General features: G+C 41.8%; 1 protein-coding gene across 3 annotated transcripts in view; it reads right to left on the bottom strand.

Annotated features, from left to right (window-relative positions):
* Window positions 1-4590: 4590 nt before the first annotated feature.
* The window catches only part of BRF1 (BRF1 general transcription factor IIIB subunit), a 178570-nt gene continuing 164407 nt past the window's right edge, over window positions 4591-18753 (bottom strand). For all 3 annotated transcript variants that reach the window (XM_086612720.1, XM_086612721.1, XM_086612722.1), the window contains 3 exons: window positions 10538-10589; window positions 7307-7475; window positions 4591-5084 (listed from right to left, as the gene is read on the bottom strand). In XM_086612720.1, the coding sequence (XP_086468846.1) occupies window positions 5047-5084; window positions 7307-7475; window positions 10538-10589 (259 nt within the window). In that variant the 3' untranslated portion in view covers window positions 4591-5046. The remainder of the gene's footprint in view (window positions 5085-7306; window positions 7476-10537; window positions 10590-18753) is intronic.

Here is an 18753-nt window from a genome sequence, read left to right on the forward strand (position 1 = left end):
GTGTCCAGTACAATGCCACTTACTGCCAACCTACACAGTAACAAATGTAAGATTCACACTAAAAGTCATAAAATCCTGGGCTTCTGGAGTCACGTGCAAAGACGGGAGTTTCATTTTGCATTTTTATGAAATGTATGCGCCTCCCTCATTTCCATGAAAATGCACAACAGCCCCATAAGAAAAAAACAGTTACGATGATGGAACTTACCAAGTAAACTTAGTACGCTGCTAAGTCATGAATTTTCACCCAGCCTCCTTTCTCATGTGCTTAACCCCTTTCACTAAACATCCACTGCTCTCACCAAGACCACTGCCAGGTGTTGGGATGGGCATAAGAAATACCAAATAATCTGCTGTAATTCTTCTTACACATGTGACCAGAGTAGAAAATTACAACAGCCTCTTCTGCGCTACAATACGTGACCGTCAGAACGACTGTGCTACGATCTACTGGTGACAAACAAAGCTAATACAAAGTTTTGCAAGATTTCAGCTTTATTAACATTATTTAACTTCTCAGACCCTTAAAGGAGATGTATTTGACAAACACAGCTGGGAGGAAGACTGGTTTTGGTTACAAAAGCCTAATGTAATAGGAAAAATTACAGGACAAAGCTGTACAGCTTGGGGAGCAGAAAATACGAGGCCAAGGTGGCCAGTACTTTCTAACAGCTTAGATGTTATAAGTGAGAGAGCATGTGATGGACATCAGTGGAGAAGTTCCCAACTGACAGTGGAAAGGGTTGGAACAGCTGAAAAGAAACTACTAAAAGCATCCTGATGTCCAGTGAAATGCTGGAATGACACATACTTACTGCCTTATCAAAACTACTGTTAACTGTCCTACTATATGCTAAACCTTTGCAGCAGACACTCCTGGGGATCCCGTAGTAGCTCCCCTTCCAGAAAAAATAAAAGGAGCAAACACCCATGTGCACAAAGTGTAGATGTGGATTTTGGCCTCCCAAATTGTGGCAACCAGATGTTGATAAAATAACATGATTTTTCACTCAGCACACATCTTACTTATCAAGATGCAACTTTCAGAAACAAGCACCAGAGCAGTTCCACTAAACACACAAAATATATATTGTTCCCACAGTCAGTTAATTATATAGCTTAGTGGAAAAACCTCGTTAATGTTACGCAGTTTACAGAAAGTATCTACATTTATCAGTGGAACAATATCTTGTGAGAAATACTTGCCTGATTAGACTTGTCTTCCCTTTTAGAGAAGAAAGCAAGCTGTGAATTAAATATTTTGGCCACTATCAGCCAATCATGCAGCAATCAAAATGGAACGTTCATAGAATGAAGACAGAAAAATCAGAAATGAGCAGGAGAGCATCACAAAAGATGTGTTATGCAAGGGTTTTACTCTTTATTTACAGCAAATATATTACAGTAAAAAAGCTTAACATGGCTCATATTGTGGTTATGTAAGAACGATACATATGCTTACATCAAACAGGTTTAACTTCCTTGGCACTAACTGAACCAAATGCAAGGATTCAACACAAAAATAAGAAACAGAACATTTATTAGGCAAACTCTACATTAACTGTACACATCTGCAACTGGAGTTTTAATGCAATCCAAAGAATACAAACAAGTCATCAGGATGGCAAGAACTTTTTTGATGAGCATGTTTAATCCTCAAGACAAGGGTGCCTGGCACCATTTAAAAGTTACTGTACCGAACCCAGTGATTTTAAAGAAATGTCATAGATGATTAAGACACTGAAAACACACTCACCACAGTGAAGGATCCCATTATTTTCCTTATTTCTTTCATTTTTTACTCCCACAATATAAGAGTGTTAAAAGGCTGCATGGCAGACAAGCTGGATGCAACAGCTGGAGGGTTTTGTCTGTCAAGCAAAGTGCCTTGCAGCAAGAGACATGCTTTATGCAACAAAACCGATGATATACAGCTTGTGTGGGTTCAAATAAGAAGATCTAACAACAACAAATGTCGAAGCCTTATAAGCTCTCTTCATTATAATCAGAATCCTGAGAAAAGTAGGGTCTGAATTACTCCAAGTGAATTTAGGCTTACTTATATACAACAAAATTGTCCAGATACATCGACAGTAGTAAACAGAGTTAACGCAGTGTTAATCTTTTTACATTTTAATGACTAACTATAAAAAACAGAAACCAGCATGTTCTAATCTGTTTACATTTCCTGAGCTTAGTTAAATGAAGAAGGAATGAACATTATAAAAATCCCGGTAAGTCACCAATAAATTAAAAATGTACATAACCACTATAGCTTAAGAAGCCTTACAATGCTCAGAGTAAAGTCTGCCTATCCAATACCATGGCCTTTCCTTTAGGACTACTGCACAGAAACCATGCCATTAACTTCACCAGCAATACTGACATGCTATGGAATTGTAGGTCTGTTTTTCTTTTTTCATTCTGCAAGTGCCCTTCCAGCAGACTATACAATAGCCTTAGCTAATGAAATCATATGAGAGCATTCAAAAACTGCAATCCTCTACTTCCAGTGCAGGAAACAATGTTCTTCAGAAGCACAACGTGCTACTGAAATTCAAATTTACTAGCAGTAGTTATTTGGGTGGACTCTCAGCTCCTGCACCAACATCGTTATGTTGGCAGTAGGTTTAGTATCCTTTGGGGGAACAAACCAGCAAAAATCTACACAGAAGACTGGAGGAAAGACTCTTAGCAATAAAGAATTCGTCTTAGCGGTTTCTTTAAGAGCCAACACCATGCATTTGAGAAAAGCACTCGACCTACATGAGTCATACACATGTTTATTTATGCATGTTTATTTCCTGCATAGAGAATAATGTGTACCTTGGAATAAAACCCAAGCTTTGAGAATATACCGAGAGTACGGGTATTTGTAACAGTGCTATTGGCAGACTAATTCAAACCCAAATGCTCGAACTCAACTGTCTCCATGACTTGCAGAGCATTAACTTTGACAAAACAAACTACTTTTTAAAAAATTGTCTGCCTATAGCATGATTTTGAATTTATGGTGTAGATAAAAGAGAGGTAGAAAGGTTTACCTCCTCAATATCACTTTCTGTGCAGTATTTATAAAGAATCAGAAAAAAATCTGTAGTTTTTTTGTGAAAATGCCAGTTTTCCCCCTAAGGATTATATGGAATCTCTCCTTTCCACTGAAGTGCTGCAAACTAAGTAACTGAAATCTGGTTCAGAAGAGCTCTTCTTTCCGTTAGCCTCACTACATGATTTTCGTTTCCAAGTTCTGCTTTTAAGAAGTCACTGCAGAAATACTCCTATACAGGGCTCAAAAATACCTAGCAGATACAACCTACCCAACAAACTACATTTACCAGCCAAATAATACCAAGTCTGCTCCTAAATAAAAAGCACTTGCTCTTGCTCTAGTTACTTGATCCCTCAGCATGCTATTGAGAGGGACAGAAGAGGTATGGAAAGCCATGTGGCCCTTCCTGTCTTTTGTGATGACCACAGGTATGAGCATTGTTGTTACTCAGGCTGGCAGTAGCCAGAGAGCTTCCCAAGGCAGCTTCTTCTCCTGCCACGATCCACCCTCCGTAGTGGGAGGACGGATGGTGCTTTAGTGATGAGCACTCCTCAAAGAGCGTAGGAATGATGAGCTTAACAGAAACCACGTTGGTAAGCTAAATGTCCATCTTTCCCTAGTGTAAGACAACCCTGCAGCACCATAGCTTTCATGACTGTCACTAGACACAGGAGAGAGAGGAAAACATCTAGGCTCCTGCAGCTGCAGACCATGACTTAGAGTGCAGTGTGTTTCCCACTGAGCTGAGAGCCTCGGGCCCAGCAGTGCCAGGGAAAGGCAGGTCAGAGGCAACGGGGTGGAATCTGGCAATAGGGGCTCCCCCCCGGCCCCCAGGGCATTACGAGACCTGATGTACGTGGACGGGAAGGACTCGCCTGTTGACATTTCGGGACGCACAGGGCTGGAGTTTCACCATTCTTCACACAGCAGTGACTGTTCAAGGGTGGGATTTGAGCCACGAAAGTCAGATTGCTGCACATTGACCTTTAATTTACCCATAGAAAGTTAAATAAATTACATTAAATTAAATTCAGCCAAAGCAGATGCTAGCTTATTTATTAAAAAGATCAGCTTTCTCTTTCTTTCAACTGTTTTTAGAGACAGGCAGCTCTCAGGAGCAGACCTTCACTCTCAGTCAGACAAGAGCAGCTCCACAGAGATGGCCAGAGTGACTCTCCTGCAGCAATACCAGCCACAACACCTGGCTGTCCCTAGGGACGCCCAGCAAAGGCACATGAGCACAGCGTTGTCACCTGCTTGCTCTCTGCACTTCTTGCCTCACCCAGGACTTCTCCCTTGTTCCTATAAATCGCATCGGACTTGCAGTAGAAGATGATTCTTTGTTGCCAACATTGCCTTACATTGTCATATCTTATAAATCTATAAATTGATTAATACAAAGAAGTATTTACTTCACTTTGGAGAAACAGATCCTGCCCCATAAATATGTAGCTTGTCACTAATTTTTGATAGGCTTGGGTAAGGAAGCTTGTATACAATACCAGGGTCACGTTTACCATACAGGTTGGAAATGTATTCTGTTGGTTGGAGACAACTAATGCTACTGTACTCGAATAATCAACAGGCAGGCTTCTCGCTTTTCCCTGTCCTTCTATCTGCTCCCTTTCAACAGCAGGCCTAAAAGCAGAGTCACATAAATAAGATACATGTTGCTTTCAGCCACACGTGCTTTATACACAGCTATATCGTCTCTTTCTTCTGTTCTCTGGAAACTACTCTCACTAATTTCATCCTCAAACCACGATCCACCAAAATAAAATAAAAAATTCAGGTACAGACCCAAACTTTATTGCTGGGTTATGGGTCAATATAAACTGACCAGAGTCAATGCCAACCTAAAATTCGCTTTACAAAAGTAAGGATTGTTCAATTTTATTTGCTGACCGTAGACAGCTTCTTTCATTATTCATACAGTTTGAAGACTGAAGATTCGCTGGGAACAAGATACAGTCCAAGTCCCTTGGAAATAAATTGAACTAATAGCCATCATCATCATCCATATCACAGCCATAATCTGAAACACACAAAGGCAAAGGCATATAAAAATGCAAATATTCCAGGCAGATGGAAGAAACAACAACAGTATTGCTACTTTCAGGTTGTTTTCCTGCTGTGTAACTAGATCGTAAGCTTTTCCTTAAGCAAGCATTTAAAAAAAGTCATATATTTTCTTAGGGCAAAATAAAAAGTTCTTGCATGTACTTTCCTCAATGAAATAAAATTATTTCTAAGCATGTATATATAAATATCTCTTCCCACTTGTCACTGGATCCTCATTTACGAATACTTGGCACACAGATATGTGAAATATTTGGTTTAATTTAGAAGTTAAGGTGATGAAGCTGGATTGTCACAAGTAATTTGGAACATGGTGGCTGATAAGGAGCAGCATACATTTACAAGTAGGCACAGTTCTCACTAGACACAGCCACCAAGAAAAAAGCTGGCTTGTTTATATTATTCATAGATTTATAAGCTGAAACTGCAAGGGTGCAGAGATAGCTCAGAGTTCCCATCAACATCAAAGGAGTCTTGCAATGAATCCTGACCAACGTATCTGACTCAGATCTCCCCTATCTACTCAATCCTAGAAGAACAACTTAAAATTTTGCCTAGATTTTTTTATCCAGTTTTGGTTTTTTAAACAATGCTGAGTGCAAAGACTGTGTGATGTGTGTGCCAGAAGGCATGTCTGCGTGTTTCTCATGTACCCATCTCTCTTCTGTGTGCTTCTGAACACAGTGAAACAGATATTTTCTGTCGCAAAGTCAAACCTAGAGATAACTATTACATATGAGTATTCAGTAAAGTTAACCTTTATATTCCAAATTCAATACAGTGCAACATTTCATCCAGAGTCAAGCAAATGCTCGGAAGCAGAATTAAATGTAATCTATAATAATTTGTGCAGAATAGGTGAAGTTCACCATCTGTAATTCCTGCAGTTATTCCAGGCAGACAGGTCTAACATCCATAAAGAAAGAAGTTAGGAAGGAGTTATTTGTTCTGCTGAGCTGAACAAATAACTGTTCTGTTCTGCACACCTGCATTTGAATTCTGGGAATACTCCTTTCCTTTTTATATTTTTTTAAACTCTTGATTTTTCAGCTGTTATCCAGACCAGACAGGGAGTAGCGGAATGTTCTCAGAATGGTTTAAAAATAGGAACATTTACAAAGAAAAAAAGCTCAGTGACCTTTATTCTATTTTGGGGGGGGATTATTAATAAACACAGACCCACCCTCCCCCACACGGGTGCCTTTTCTTGGGAACATTATTCTAATAATAAATGCAGGCAACAAACTGTTTTTCCTACAGTTCAGCAATTATTTTCCAGTGGAGAAATCAATTTAAAAGCAACAGACACTTTTGTGAAATGTATACATATTGTCTACGAAAGCTATTTACTTTTGCAGTAAATAACATTTCAGTAGGAAACTTATTCCCATCTTGCTTTTTCACAACCCATAATTAGCAGCTCTCATTTAAAAAATATTTTTGTATATTTTCAAAGCTTAACTTCTAAGGGGAAGTTTTCAATAAAGGATAAATGTGGATATGTCCAGCTAGGAAAAAACGCAGCAGAGATGATACCGCCTTTTCCTGCCAGCAAAGAAACCTAATTAAACGAGTGGCTTTGCTGGGTAACCCAAATAAATTAGCACACATCTGTGTACCATACAGCACGCCGTATGCTATCGGTGCAATCTCTGTACTTGGTGAAGAACTCTTTCCTCCTAACGTTTTCCCCAGAAATAGACTGTGATGATTTGTTTTGTTCGGAGCTGGACAGCCATGTCCGCAGGGCTCACGGACAATCTGGACATCGCTGCAGCCCCAGCTGAGGAAGAAGGCAGGAGCAGGGCATTTCGGCTCTGGAGGCAACGAGCTCCGAGCACTGTGAATTGAGGGGTTACTGACCCCATAATTCCTCAGATCCACATTAATAAACCTAATTCTGAGGAAGGCGAAATATCAGTTTGTTCTTGAGAAGCCCTCTTAGCCTGAAGCTTGAGATGCAAAGTTTTCTCAGGAGGAGCCTCTAAGAACGTCAGGTTTCAGACAAGGGTGACTCCAGGCTTTCCCAGAGGAACGGGCAATGCCAGAAAGGCAGCAGGAGTTCTGCACAGGATGAGTTGCCAGAGGGCAGGGACAAGCAGGGGAACCCTGTCTGTCCTCAGCCCGGCAACAAGACACAGCACCAGTAGACGGTATTCAGACAGCATCCCTGCTTACCGTTTCCTCCCATTAACTGCAAGGCGCTCATACAGTGATCATCTTCTTCTTCTATTTCTTCCTCTTCCACCTCTTCGTCAGGGTTATAAGCTACTGGGCCACTCTCCACTAGCACAGTTGCCGGTTTTTCTAAGCCAGGGCCTTCTGCTTGTGCACTTGGAAAGGTCACCTGCAAAAAAGAAAAGGGGACAGTACAGAAGCCCTTCCTTTTGTTCAATATTTGTAAAAAATGTTAGCAGCTTCCACACAGGGAAGTCCACATCCAGGGCTAGAGGCTCAGCTCTTCCAGGGGACATACAAGTTGCTCGGTGAAAAGTTGCCCGAATGAAAGTCAGGCACAAACACCCACAGTTTTCACATAATTCACTGCCAGGTAACTGAAATATCCAGAGACAGTAACAGCAGAACAAGGATCCTCTTGCAACCATAAGTTAAGAAAAGCTGGGAGTGAAGGCTCCTCTGCAGAGCTCTGCAGGAAAACTTACAACCTTTTCCTCATTATGCTCGATTCACATCAGGCCTATTACACAGTAACAATGTTATTGACACTTTAATGATAGCAAAAATGTACCCTTCAAATCAGAAAAAACCCAACGTGTATTAGTTTTGACAGCTCTGTTTGGATTTATTTGGAGGCACAAGGAGCTGTGGAACAAATAGCACTTTTTAGACAGCACTTAATGGGATGGCAGAGCACTAGGTTGATGATACATGCCAGCACCCGTAACATTACCTATGAAATTCATCAGAATAATGATCTCCAAACACTAACTTGGGAATTGATCACTGACGGGACCCGTTCCGTACATGCACCTCCCCAGCTGCTCCAAGGTTAGGTAGGACACAGCAGGGAGGGAGAGAAAGGGCAACACCGCAAGGAGAGAGAGGTGAATTTCAAGAAGGTAATATTGTTTTCAGTTCACTAATGACAGATCTGGGAACAGGGCAGGAACCAGCAACACGATCTGTCCCAGCACAGCCCAGGCTCTGGTCTCTCTGGACCTCTCACTTCCATGGTGTTCTCAGCCTAGGGCTCCACTTCCGTCTCTCATCCAGTGAAGAAACATCACAGGAGCTTTATCTCCAGCAGTTTTGTTACAGGGTACTTCTCACCTTTTCACTTTTCTCTGTTCTGTGCTTGGGCTATTTGGGGTTTGTACACTAGAGCCTGGAGCCCAAAATGACATGTGGCAACTTGAAGAACATTAAAGATTAACCATGAACACTGCTTTGCCATGTAAGCAATTTTGAGAAGGGAATATCTAACAGTACCTGTCACTAGTCAGCAGTTATCAGCACTGAGAGTCATCTCCCCTACCAGGAAAAACAGAAAAGACTGGGACAGCTTCCTTGGGAATGACAGTGGTGAGGTGCTCTTAACAATGAACGGGCCAAAGGAGACCAAGAAATCTCAACTCCTCTGGTCCCTACCACAAGAAAAATCTTACAGTGCTTTAGGTTTTAAATTTCAGTACATGACTATATACTGCTGCCTCTTCTCCAGTTCCATTGCCAGTAAGTTCCGATTCGGCGTTGTAATCTATTTTTATTTATTTATTTATAAATGTATTTACTTGGGATGCAGTAGCTCCCATAATCCCTTTAACTCCAGGCACATTAGAGATACACCATAAGAGAAAAACCCTGCACCAGAAAGTTGATAGTCTAATTACTGAAACATCAAAGCTGTTCCTGAACTTGTCATATACCATGACAGTCAACCTAAAGAATCTGCCTGAGTTTTTCAAAGTCACCTAAGGGTTTGCTCCAATAGCTCATTAATAGGGCAAAAGACACCCATTAATTTTAATAGAAAATCAAGTATTTAGATATTCGGATCACTCAAATATAGGTTTTCATGTTTTTTTAATGCTCAAATTAATCATATTATTTAGAGGAACTTCCCTCCAGTTTATTTTATATCTCCTACCACTGCTTTTGCTTCTAGAGTGATCGAATTGAGTCCATCTAGGTTTTCAGTATAAGCAGAAATAGGCACAACAGTTTGAGATGAATCAGCATCATAATATATGTCAATTTATATGCTTAAAAGTATCCATCTGCTCAGAAAAAGTGGGTGAATATAAAGGAGCTACAATTGAGTCATTATTTTTTAAAATTGTACCATGCTAATTAAAATGTGACCTTCTTCTAATTATCATGTCCACTTCCAGACTGCTATACTTCTAAAAATGTGCAGAGTTTTCTAATGAGCATAGCATAAGAAGTGAAAATATATTTCCCCAGGCAGGATATCAAACTGTTTCTGAAAATCAATGGGTTTTAGTAATTTTAAAAATAAGGCAGTCAAACAACACCTTTAAATAGAACTTCCTGAATTCACTTCCAGACATCCTGGACTGGAGTTTGGCACATAGCTTTATGTATGGATGGGCAATTGTCAAAGCACGTTAAACTACCCAAGGTAACTTGTTCACTTTCAAAAAGGCGTCAGTGTCACACGTTCATGGGAAAAAAAAAGAAGGACAAATCCCTTTGGTATATCAGGAACAGAATTTTCAGATACGCAGCCGACAGTTATTTTATCATACACAAAATGCATACTTCTACTCTGTACGGTGTGACAGCAATAGTGAAGGCAAGCAGTTACCACTGTGACTCTGATAAAATCATGATCCCTTTGGCAGACGATGCAGGTGCACAAAGCCACCCAAGGAGGGTTTCTGGTGGTGGCCAGTTACTAGCACTATACCACTGTTATATTTTCAAACTAAACAAACAAACCAACGGAAGAGTCAGCCACGCTATATAGGGTAAGCTGTCACTCTGTGTTTCCTCACCAGTCTCCCGCAGAAGCCCAGCCCTTCCCTTGGGTCAGTGCTGGTGGCACAGAAGGAGCATTTTGTACCGCCCTCCTCTGCGAGGACAGTCTCAGTGCTGAGAAACAGGCACGAGCTCTGCCCTCTCCTACTCCTCCTACCCACTTGTTTGATATTTACCTTTTCAGATGCTTGCAGGGAGTTTTCTCTTTTTTGATGACTAACCAGGCACTATCAGGCTCTGCTAATGTTACTGATGGTAAGAGTAAATCTTGGTTAGAAAATAGGCAACCTCAGCTTTGCAGTAACCAGCTCCGGGTCTGATCAGAGAGACAAGAATCTCATTTCTTTTGCCTGTGTCTACCACACAACCAGAGCTGGGCTGGGAAAGGCTTGTGGGAATTTCCAGACTCAAACTGTTGCACTGGGAGAAGTGCTGGACTCTACATACCTCTTCAGTGGCAGCTTTTTTAGCAAGCTGCGTTGAAATCAAGGGTCTTAATCTGCAAAGAAGGAAAGAAAAAATGATGAACATCAGAAAAATTACACCACGCACAAGAGTCTGACCCAGAGTATTCACTCTCCAAACAGTGAAAGCACTTTGCTAGTGTTACGTTGTGCAATTACTTCTTTAAAGATGTAAGATAAAGAGCAACTCCACAACAATTAATACACACATTCCCTTGTAAGCATCTGCCTCAGTTCAGGACAGTAAGAAAAGATGCCTGTCAACAAGCACATTAGCAAAATCTCATCTCAATCTGCAGCCCCAGCTCAGCCCAAAGGTCTTTGAAATAGGTGGTTTTGTCACATATTACAACAGTCGAAAGACTCAACTGACTTTTTGGAAGAATGCGGACCTGGCAAAAATAAGCCACGCTCTGAATTACCCAGCACCATTCTGCAACTACTCCCCAGTATTTGATGATACACTGAGGATACCAGTAAGATTATACAGGCAGGATATCATAATAATCACAGGTGAAATTCTAACCTCCAACTAGAGAAATCATCATCAAAACCAAGAGGATCCTGCATGCCTTCAATGAAAAATGACAGAAATTGAACATAAACGTTCTTAAAAACTCTGCATCAGATATGAAAAAGACCTGCATATGTGGGGAGAAAAGATGGATCAGTATTAATTTACAGCTAAGTGTTAAATATTGTTCATTCTGAAAAACATTTCATAGCCTGTTGTCTCCTTACTGTCATGAAGGCTGTTCTCAATCCATCATTTAGCGCTGCTTTCTGGTCTCTCCTCCTCATCTCGATGTACCTCGTCACAAAGAGGATGACTTGCTTTCTACTGAAACACTGCTCAGACAGCTCCTCAAGTACATCTTTTAACTAAGTCCAGGCAAACAACTTAATGAATACCAATTTATGTCTCCAGAGATACAGTCTTTTATGATAAGCAGTATCTTTCTTCTCATTTTTCTATTAGTCATTCATCCCTGTTAACACACAGATACTGGTTGTTTTCCTACTTATTTATTTATTTCAAATAATCAGCAAGGGGAGATAAAATCCCAGATGATGAACAGGGGAGACTCAGATCATTATCTCTAATGGAGAAGACTGTATTAAAATACAAGATATTGGGTAAGCTCCAAAAAGATTCAGAAACTGGTCATCTCTGAAATGCTTTGCAAGACCCGAAAGGTATTTTGGCAACCAAGGCAGTCCAAGGTGCCTCCTTACAGTGAGCAGACCTAACCAAGAAGAAGCCACGGGAATGCTTCAGGAGCTGTACCACTGAAACAGAACACATTATTCTTCTACAGATACTTCTTGTCATATTTCATAATTACCAAAAATTTTGAGAAAGAGATACTCTCGACCCACATAAACAATCTACTACTTACACATCCTAGTGGACTTCTGGGCTTAGAGAGTATGCATCTGAAGGCATGGACACACTCCTCCCTACGCACTTGGCCTTCTCTTTCCTTCATCTAACCTGAACAGCACGAGTTTTCACAGAATCTTAGAATCATAGAATAGTCTGGGTTGGAAGGGACCTTTAAAGGTCATCTAGTTCAACTTCCCTGCCATAAGCAGGGACGTCTTCCACCAGATCAGGTTGCACAGAGCCCCATCCAGCCTGACCTTGAACGTTTCCAGGGATGGGGCATCCACCACCTCTCTGGGCAACCAGTTCCAGAGTTTCACCACCCTCATAAAACATTTCTTCCTTATTTCCTAAAATTGGAGACTACCTATCTACTGTCAATCACTGTTTTCCAAAAGTCACCCTGTTTAGATGCTTACAAACACACAAATGTGGCAATGTCAGAAGGTTATGCAGCTGAAGGATGCTGATTACCAAACAGGTTGTATTTCATTGACATGACTGAAAAAACCCAACAAGGGTAAGAAATGAAGGACCTTTATTTTAAGCCAGTAGTAGTGATTATTGTAATTAACATTGTACCAAAGATAGCACCTATTTCCTCCTGCTACCAAAAGACATCAGACCTCCCTGTAGCACCCTGAAATCTTTCCTCTCCCCAATTAAAATCAAGCTGTTGAGTAAGACTCACAAGGTAATCAGAAACTGCTGACATTTCTTTTAGAGCAAATTATACATGTGCTCACACAGTGAAGAAAACAATCACAGCTATAGGAAGCAGAGAGTAAACATTCCAGTTTCATTTTAATTAGAATGGTCCCCTAATGAAAATAAAAAGACTCACGTTTATGAAAAGCCTACTTGCAAACTTCAGTGCTAAATCCAAAAGCCCTTCTATACCATTTTTCAGCAGCAAGTGATTCTCACACCCAAACTGAAATTAAAGCTGTATTTCTGTTCCGTGATAATTACCCACAAAGCATACATTTTCACTTCATTACTAGAAATATAGTGCTGCTGTTCAACTTGGGCAACACAGTTTCTCTCTCAGCATAATATCAATGCCTCCAAAAGGAGCGGGTGGGATTCTGCTCCTGCTCGGGCTGCTGGGTACCTGCTGCAGTGCAGATCTGAAGGGCTCACTCGCTGTCGGGGCTGAACAGACCAGCTCCCCACGCCTCGGTACTGTGTGCTACCTACAAACACTACCAAAGAAAACTGAAAAAAAGGTAAAACCATTGCAGAGAGAGACAAAAACTTATCCTTCCCCCCCTCCCCCCCCCCGTAATGTCTTTGATTAAAATTATGTAACTTCTATAAGAAGTTACAAATATATAAAAAAAGAAGTTAATTTCTCTTCCTTGGCTCTCCTTATGACTATGGAGAACCTGACTAGAACTGTACGAAACTATTTAGGAAGGTTTTATAGTGGGGTTTTGTTTTGTTTCTTAAATGCCCCAATGCCCTGACCTCCTTAAACCAGAGCAGCTGCTGCCACACCAGCCATATGGAGCAATAAATTACTGGCTGCCATGGCTACAGATACAGGCTCCTTCTGCTGTCTGGCTGCACCACAGAGAGCAGAAAAAAGTGTCTTCGTTGAAGAGCACGACTGCTTTTGAGGCTGGGATAAGTTTGAGTATTAATGATCAAAAAAGCAGTTTGAAAAAAACAAGTAACTGAAGTATCTTATCCAACTTCTAACGTGCGTGACTCAACCTCATCTGTAAAAGGCTACCAAGGGACTCACATGCACATATACGCTACACGTGAAAAATCCTGTCCATCAAAGTCCAGATTGAATTCAGGGTTGTTAAGTTCCATAAATAACAATAATATCCCGCATTAAGATACGATCCCATATACGTCAGAGCAACAACAGCCTCTGTTTAAAACGTGATGTTGCAACTGGAAAGCAATGGGGCCGGGGCTCCTGGCTTTCCCGAGTGTTTCAGTAGCTGCTCGCTATTTACGACGATTTCTAGTTTGGGGCACTTCGTTATGAACTTTTGCAAATTAATACAGTACCTTGTGGGAGGGAGTAATAAAACAAGCGACTTTCTGAACAGCAATGTGATCCGTAAAAGGCCAAAAAAAAAAAAAAATTTTCACACAGCCCCAAGTGTTATATCCACATTGCAAACTACTTCAAAAATTATGCAGATCTAGAAACGCTCATGTCAGCCAACACACGTGACACTGGAAGCAGATAATCTCGACACATTCGCGACAAAAACTAATAGCATGGTACACGGCATCAGAGGCTGCTCCCTGCCGGATCGGCTCCGCTCTCCGTCGAGATGTGCATGATAACAACTAGGGTTGTCCTCCAGCTTAACAATTTAAAAGAAGATTCAACATAATAGCTCCTGACAGGGCTGGAGATCACACAGATTCAACTTTCAAAGTGAGCGAATTCTCCGAAAAACAAGCTGGCTGTGAAAAACAACTGTTTTTATTTTGCTTATTATTTAATAACAAAAGATTACACAGCACAGTACACGAAACAGAAAAAGCACCGTGACGCAACCAAACCACCAAACTTGCATCAGGCCGTTCGCCCCCCAAAAAGGTTTACGGCACCTTAACAATCTCCTCGGTGCAATCCTGCCAGTAATTTGGAAACTCACCCAAAGCTCTTGTTTCTCTACTGAATTTTAATTTAATCCACCCAAGTAGGGAACATCTTATTGCTGCTTACTGCCCATACTGATTTTATACGTGGATGATCCCAGAATACGTGATGGAAAGCAGAGATACAACAGAGCCCGCGGCCACGAGCCCGCAGTGTAATTAATTATGCAGGTCATCTAAGAGAAATGCCCATAAAACCTATATATCCATACCACAAGCCTTTCATACGTATGCCACTCCCGTGATGGAAAAAGCTATTGAGAAACAATTTGGCGAGAGACCAGTCAGGTTCTCCACGCTGGCTGAGATCCTCCTCCCACCTGAGGCCAGATGGTTGCGGAGGCCTCGGGAGGTCAGTTTACCAGACATCTGTGTGAGAAGGAAATTAATATAAATGTTTACCCCGGCTAAAAGTGCCCTTTAATTAGGTACCGTCAATGTTATCCTTACCGGAAAGCCGGGAATTACCTTTCTGTGAGGATTTAATGCTCTTGTTGGAAACGCAACAGCATCAGGGGACACCAACCCACCGTCCTGCCATTAGGTCGGGACAAAGGGGTGATGCTCCCAGCCTCGGACCACGGCTCTTTTCCAGAGGGCGAAACAGAGACTGCAATTGCGACCGTGACCCCCGAGCACTTTGGGGTTTGCACATCCAGCTGTGCGTCCCACTGTCTTCTGCATCTGCTTCTGGCTGAGCGCCGGGTGCTCACGTGAGCCATTCCCCTCCCTAGAGAGGAAACTGAGGCAGGAAAACTGTGGCTGGCTGCCACAGCAATGAACGGCTGGCTGCCTGACGCCTTGAGGACAGGGCTGAGGCGTAAGGGTGCACCATGGCACACCAGAAGAAGTCCAGATACAACCACGGACAACACCACGCTCTGCAAAACGACAAAGCGCCTCTGATGCTCACACCTTGAAACTGTGTGTGCCTGAATGCGAGGCAGGCTGACCAGCCCTTCACCCAGCCCAGCTCTCCATCAGCCTGAAAGCTCCAGGGAGTTCCCCTGAATCACTGTCCCCAGTGATGGAGCTGCAGGGACCCCAACCAACGACCAAAAGACACCAACTGAAGGGCACATCCACACTGCAAAGAGCTCAGCTCATGCATAGTGAGGTCCCTCGGAGCTGGCTGATCCCGGCAATGCGGGCTGCACGAATGTGACCAATGGAGAAGCAGGCAGGGTCTGAACCCTGCTAGATACCACCAGACACCTGGGCAGCAAGACAAGAATGCATTGAGCAGTGCTTGAGCCACTAACTCTGCTCCAGCGTGCCCATGTGAACTTCACTGACTACCCCAACACAGCCAACGTTCTCCTCCTGTTTCCAAACAAGCAACGCCACAGAAAGAGCCATTTCAAGCAGCAAAAAAGCAAAGCTGAAGTGACAACAAAAACTAGAGGGAAATGAGAAATTGTTCCCACTTCTGATTCCCATTCAGTCCTCTTTCATGCTGGATCAGAGGAGCTTCACTTTCATCAGCACAGCATCAGACAACGCAGCACTGAGAACATTTTCAGCGCTAATGAGATTGGCCTCTTCTAGCAAATGCCCAGGCTAAAGCATCCAGGGACCAAAGCTCACAGGAGAAAACTGGCAAAAAAAAGAACATCTACCATTCACTAAAGGATATATTTATCAGCGAGGAACTAAGCACGTACATCAGTCACCAACATGCTTCTGAAAAGCAGGAACTTTGCTAATGTCTCATGAACTAAACTCCTATTTCAGGATTTTCAGAGAGGGGCAGAGGCCATGATATCTATCTTCAATAACCAAACTCAGAGCAGGCAATATTTTTCTGCATTGCTGCAGCACTCGTTCCTCAATTAGATGTAGTAAAATAGCAACTTGCTGTTCTTTCCACTGACTAAACCAAAAGATTTTCAACAGCAAAAATGAAAAGAATGAAATCTAAGGCCACCTTATTGGGACCAAATGAAATTAAGCTACTGCAGCAGATCCAAAACAATCTCTGCACATATCTGCTGCTAAAGGAAATTGCTGCAGACCATGGGAAATTACAATTGCTCCAGGACAAGAAAGGCTGACTGATCTAATACTTCTGGTCGACACACCTTCTTCCTGGGTTTGTCAATAAAGATACTGATGAGCTCATCCCTCCACAGGTCAAAATACAAGTTGAAAATACACTATTCGTTTCACTACGGAAATTTTTCAGATGAAATGAAAGCAGCAAGGCAAATCTGCACCTTGCTGGGAAAAGCTACTTAAAATAAGGAAGCTATGAAGCATTTTAATGAAGGTAAATGAGTAATCATGATGGCCTCAGTTAAGCAAGTCTAATGACAGTGTCACTTTTAAAACATGGGCGTGAGACAACTCATGTGGTCGCAATTCAAGTAGGTCTAACTATCTTGTAGCACGGTCTTTCAAATGGTAACAGTGCAGAATGCATCTGTTTTGGATGGCAGAAACCACCATTATTAGCAGATAAGGCAAGTATAAATAATTTCAAAATCACGCTTGGAACTACAGTAACAGAAATGAAACTTTAAAAGTTAAATGAACACATTATCACCTGAACAGAAAGATTATGCTATTGAAAAGTTCTCAGCGGTAGCACTGCTGTCTCTATTTCTGGTGCAAATATATTTTTCCAGACTCAAGCAAGGAGGATTACAGATATTTGCTTTTGGACAGGTGTTTTGATCAATCTCAACCTCACAAAAACATTTAATGAAGCAAAAGATGAAAAGAAAAACATCTTAGTAACCTGCAGTCTCTGAGAACAATCCACTGAGACTGTTATACCCAAAGGTGATGCCAGGTTTATCGTTAGATCTTCCCCATTGACATTACAAGGACAAAAATCACGCTAGGCAAAATACTAACTCACCTCTTCCACCACCTCTGATCGCATACACCACTGTGCAAATTAAGTTTCTCTCATCCGATTATGCAGCCGAAACTAATATTCCAAAATTCAGGTAGCTGTAGATTCATACAAGTAATCCATTAAGGAATAAAGATGGGCGACAAAGATTTTTTTTTTTTTCTTGTGTCTGGTCTATTGTACATTAAAGAGCAATTTCACTGCCAGCCATGTGGAAATCAATGTATTCCAAGCTTTATTTTATGATTACCAACATTCCCCTTCGTAACTCATTTCTAATTATAAGCAATAAATCATTCCTTCTTGCTTGTAATTTATAACAGCCAATTAAGGCAAACCTCTTATTTAAATAGCAAATCTAGCTTTAAAACATCACATATTTTGAGGTATGCACAGAACATCTAATCAAGCAGCCGAATGGCAGAACGATGATTTAATGTGGCTTTAGCAGTCACTGAGGAGACACATGTGGAAGAACCCGCTCTCCCCTGTGCTTCAGGTACACCAGGACTTTTCAAAACCAATGCCCAGGTCTCATCTGTCTGATTTAATGCAGAAGAGACTGACATGTAGTGATACGTAAGCCAGGACACAACTCACGGAAATCTGGTGTCAAGGCTTCCCTTTACCACATCAGGACATCAATGAAGAGGCTGCAAGAGGAGAAGCAGCTGTAGGTTGGTCTAGTAAGAAGTTCTGGACATTCTGGGAACTAACGGTGAAAGAACGCAGCTCTGAATTTAAGCCTTAAAAAAACCCAACTCAAGCAGCTTTTCCTGTTCCTGGATTTGCGTTCAAGAAACGGACCAGCATCCTCCTCCCAAGCCAAAGGACACGTCCACGAACTGCCCAGGCACTCGCCCCCTCAACTACTCTCTGTCACACAAAGTTTCACGTGGTAGCATATAGTGTGGCACTTGGCACGAGCACGGCACTTGCTTGGATCACTTGTCCCCACTCCTCATGGACCGGAGAGGATCAGGCAGAACAAAGCAGTCAAATGGTCTGCAAAGAGAAGGTGTCATCAAATAAATCCAGATTAGTCCTTCAGGGAGGCGTCTTTAATGGTGGTTTCCTATGGCAACTCTTACCAACAGAAGAATAGCAAAGAAATGTACTGAAGGATATCAGACCAGACAAGACAGGGTGGGTCCAAAAGCACTGGCAAGGACATGGAGAAGTTTTTATTTATATTTGCTCTTCAGTGTAGGTCTGAGTAACAGGCATGTGAGTGCAAACACAAGAGAAAAGCTTCTTATAAATAGCTCTGCTGGGATTTGTCCGTTAGAAAAAAAAACCTCACTCGTCAGAAAAGTAT

Source organism: Tauraco erythrolophus, chromosome 6, assembly GCF_009769465.1.
Source record: "Tauraco erythrolophus isolate bTauEry1 chromosome 6, bTauEry1.pri, whole genome shotgun sequence".
NCBI lineage: Eukaryota > Metazoa > Chordata > Aves > Musophagiformes > Musophagidae > Tauraco > Tauraco erythrolophus.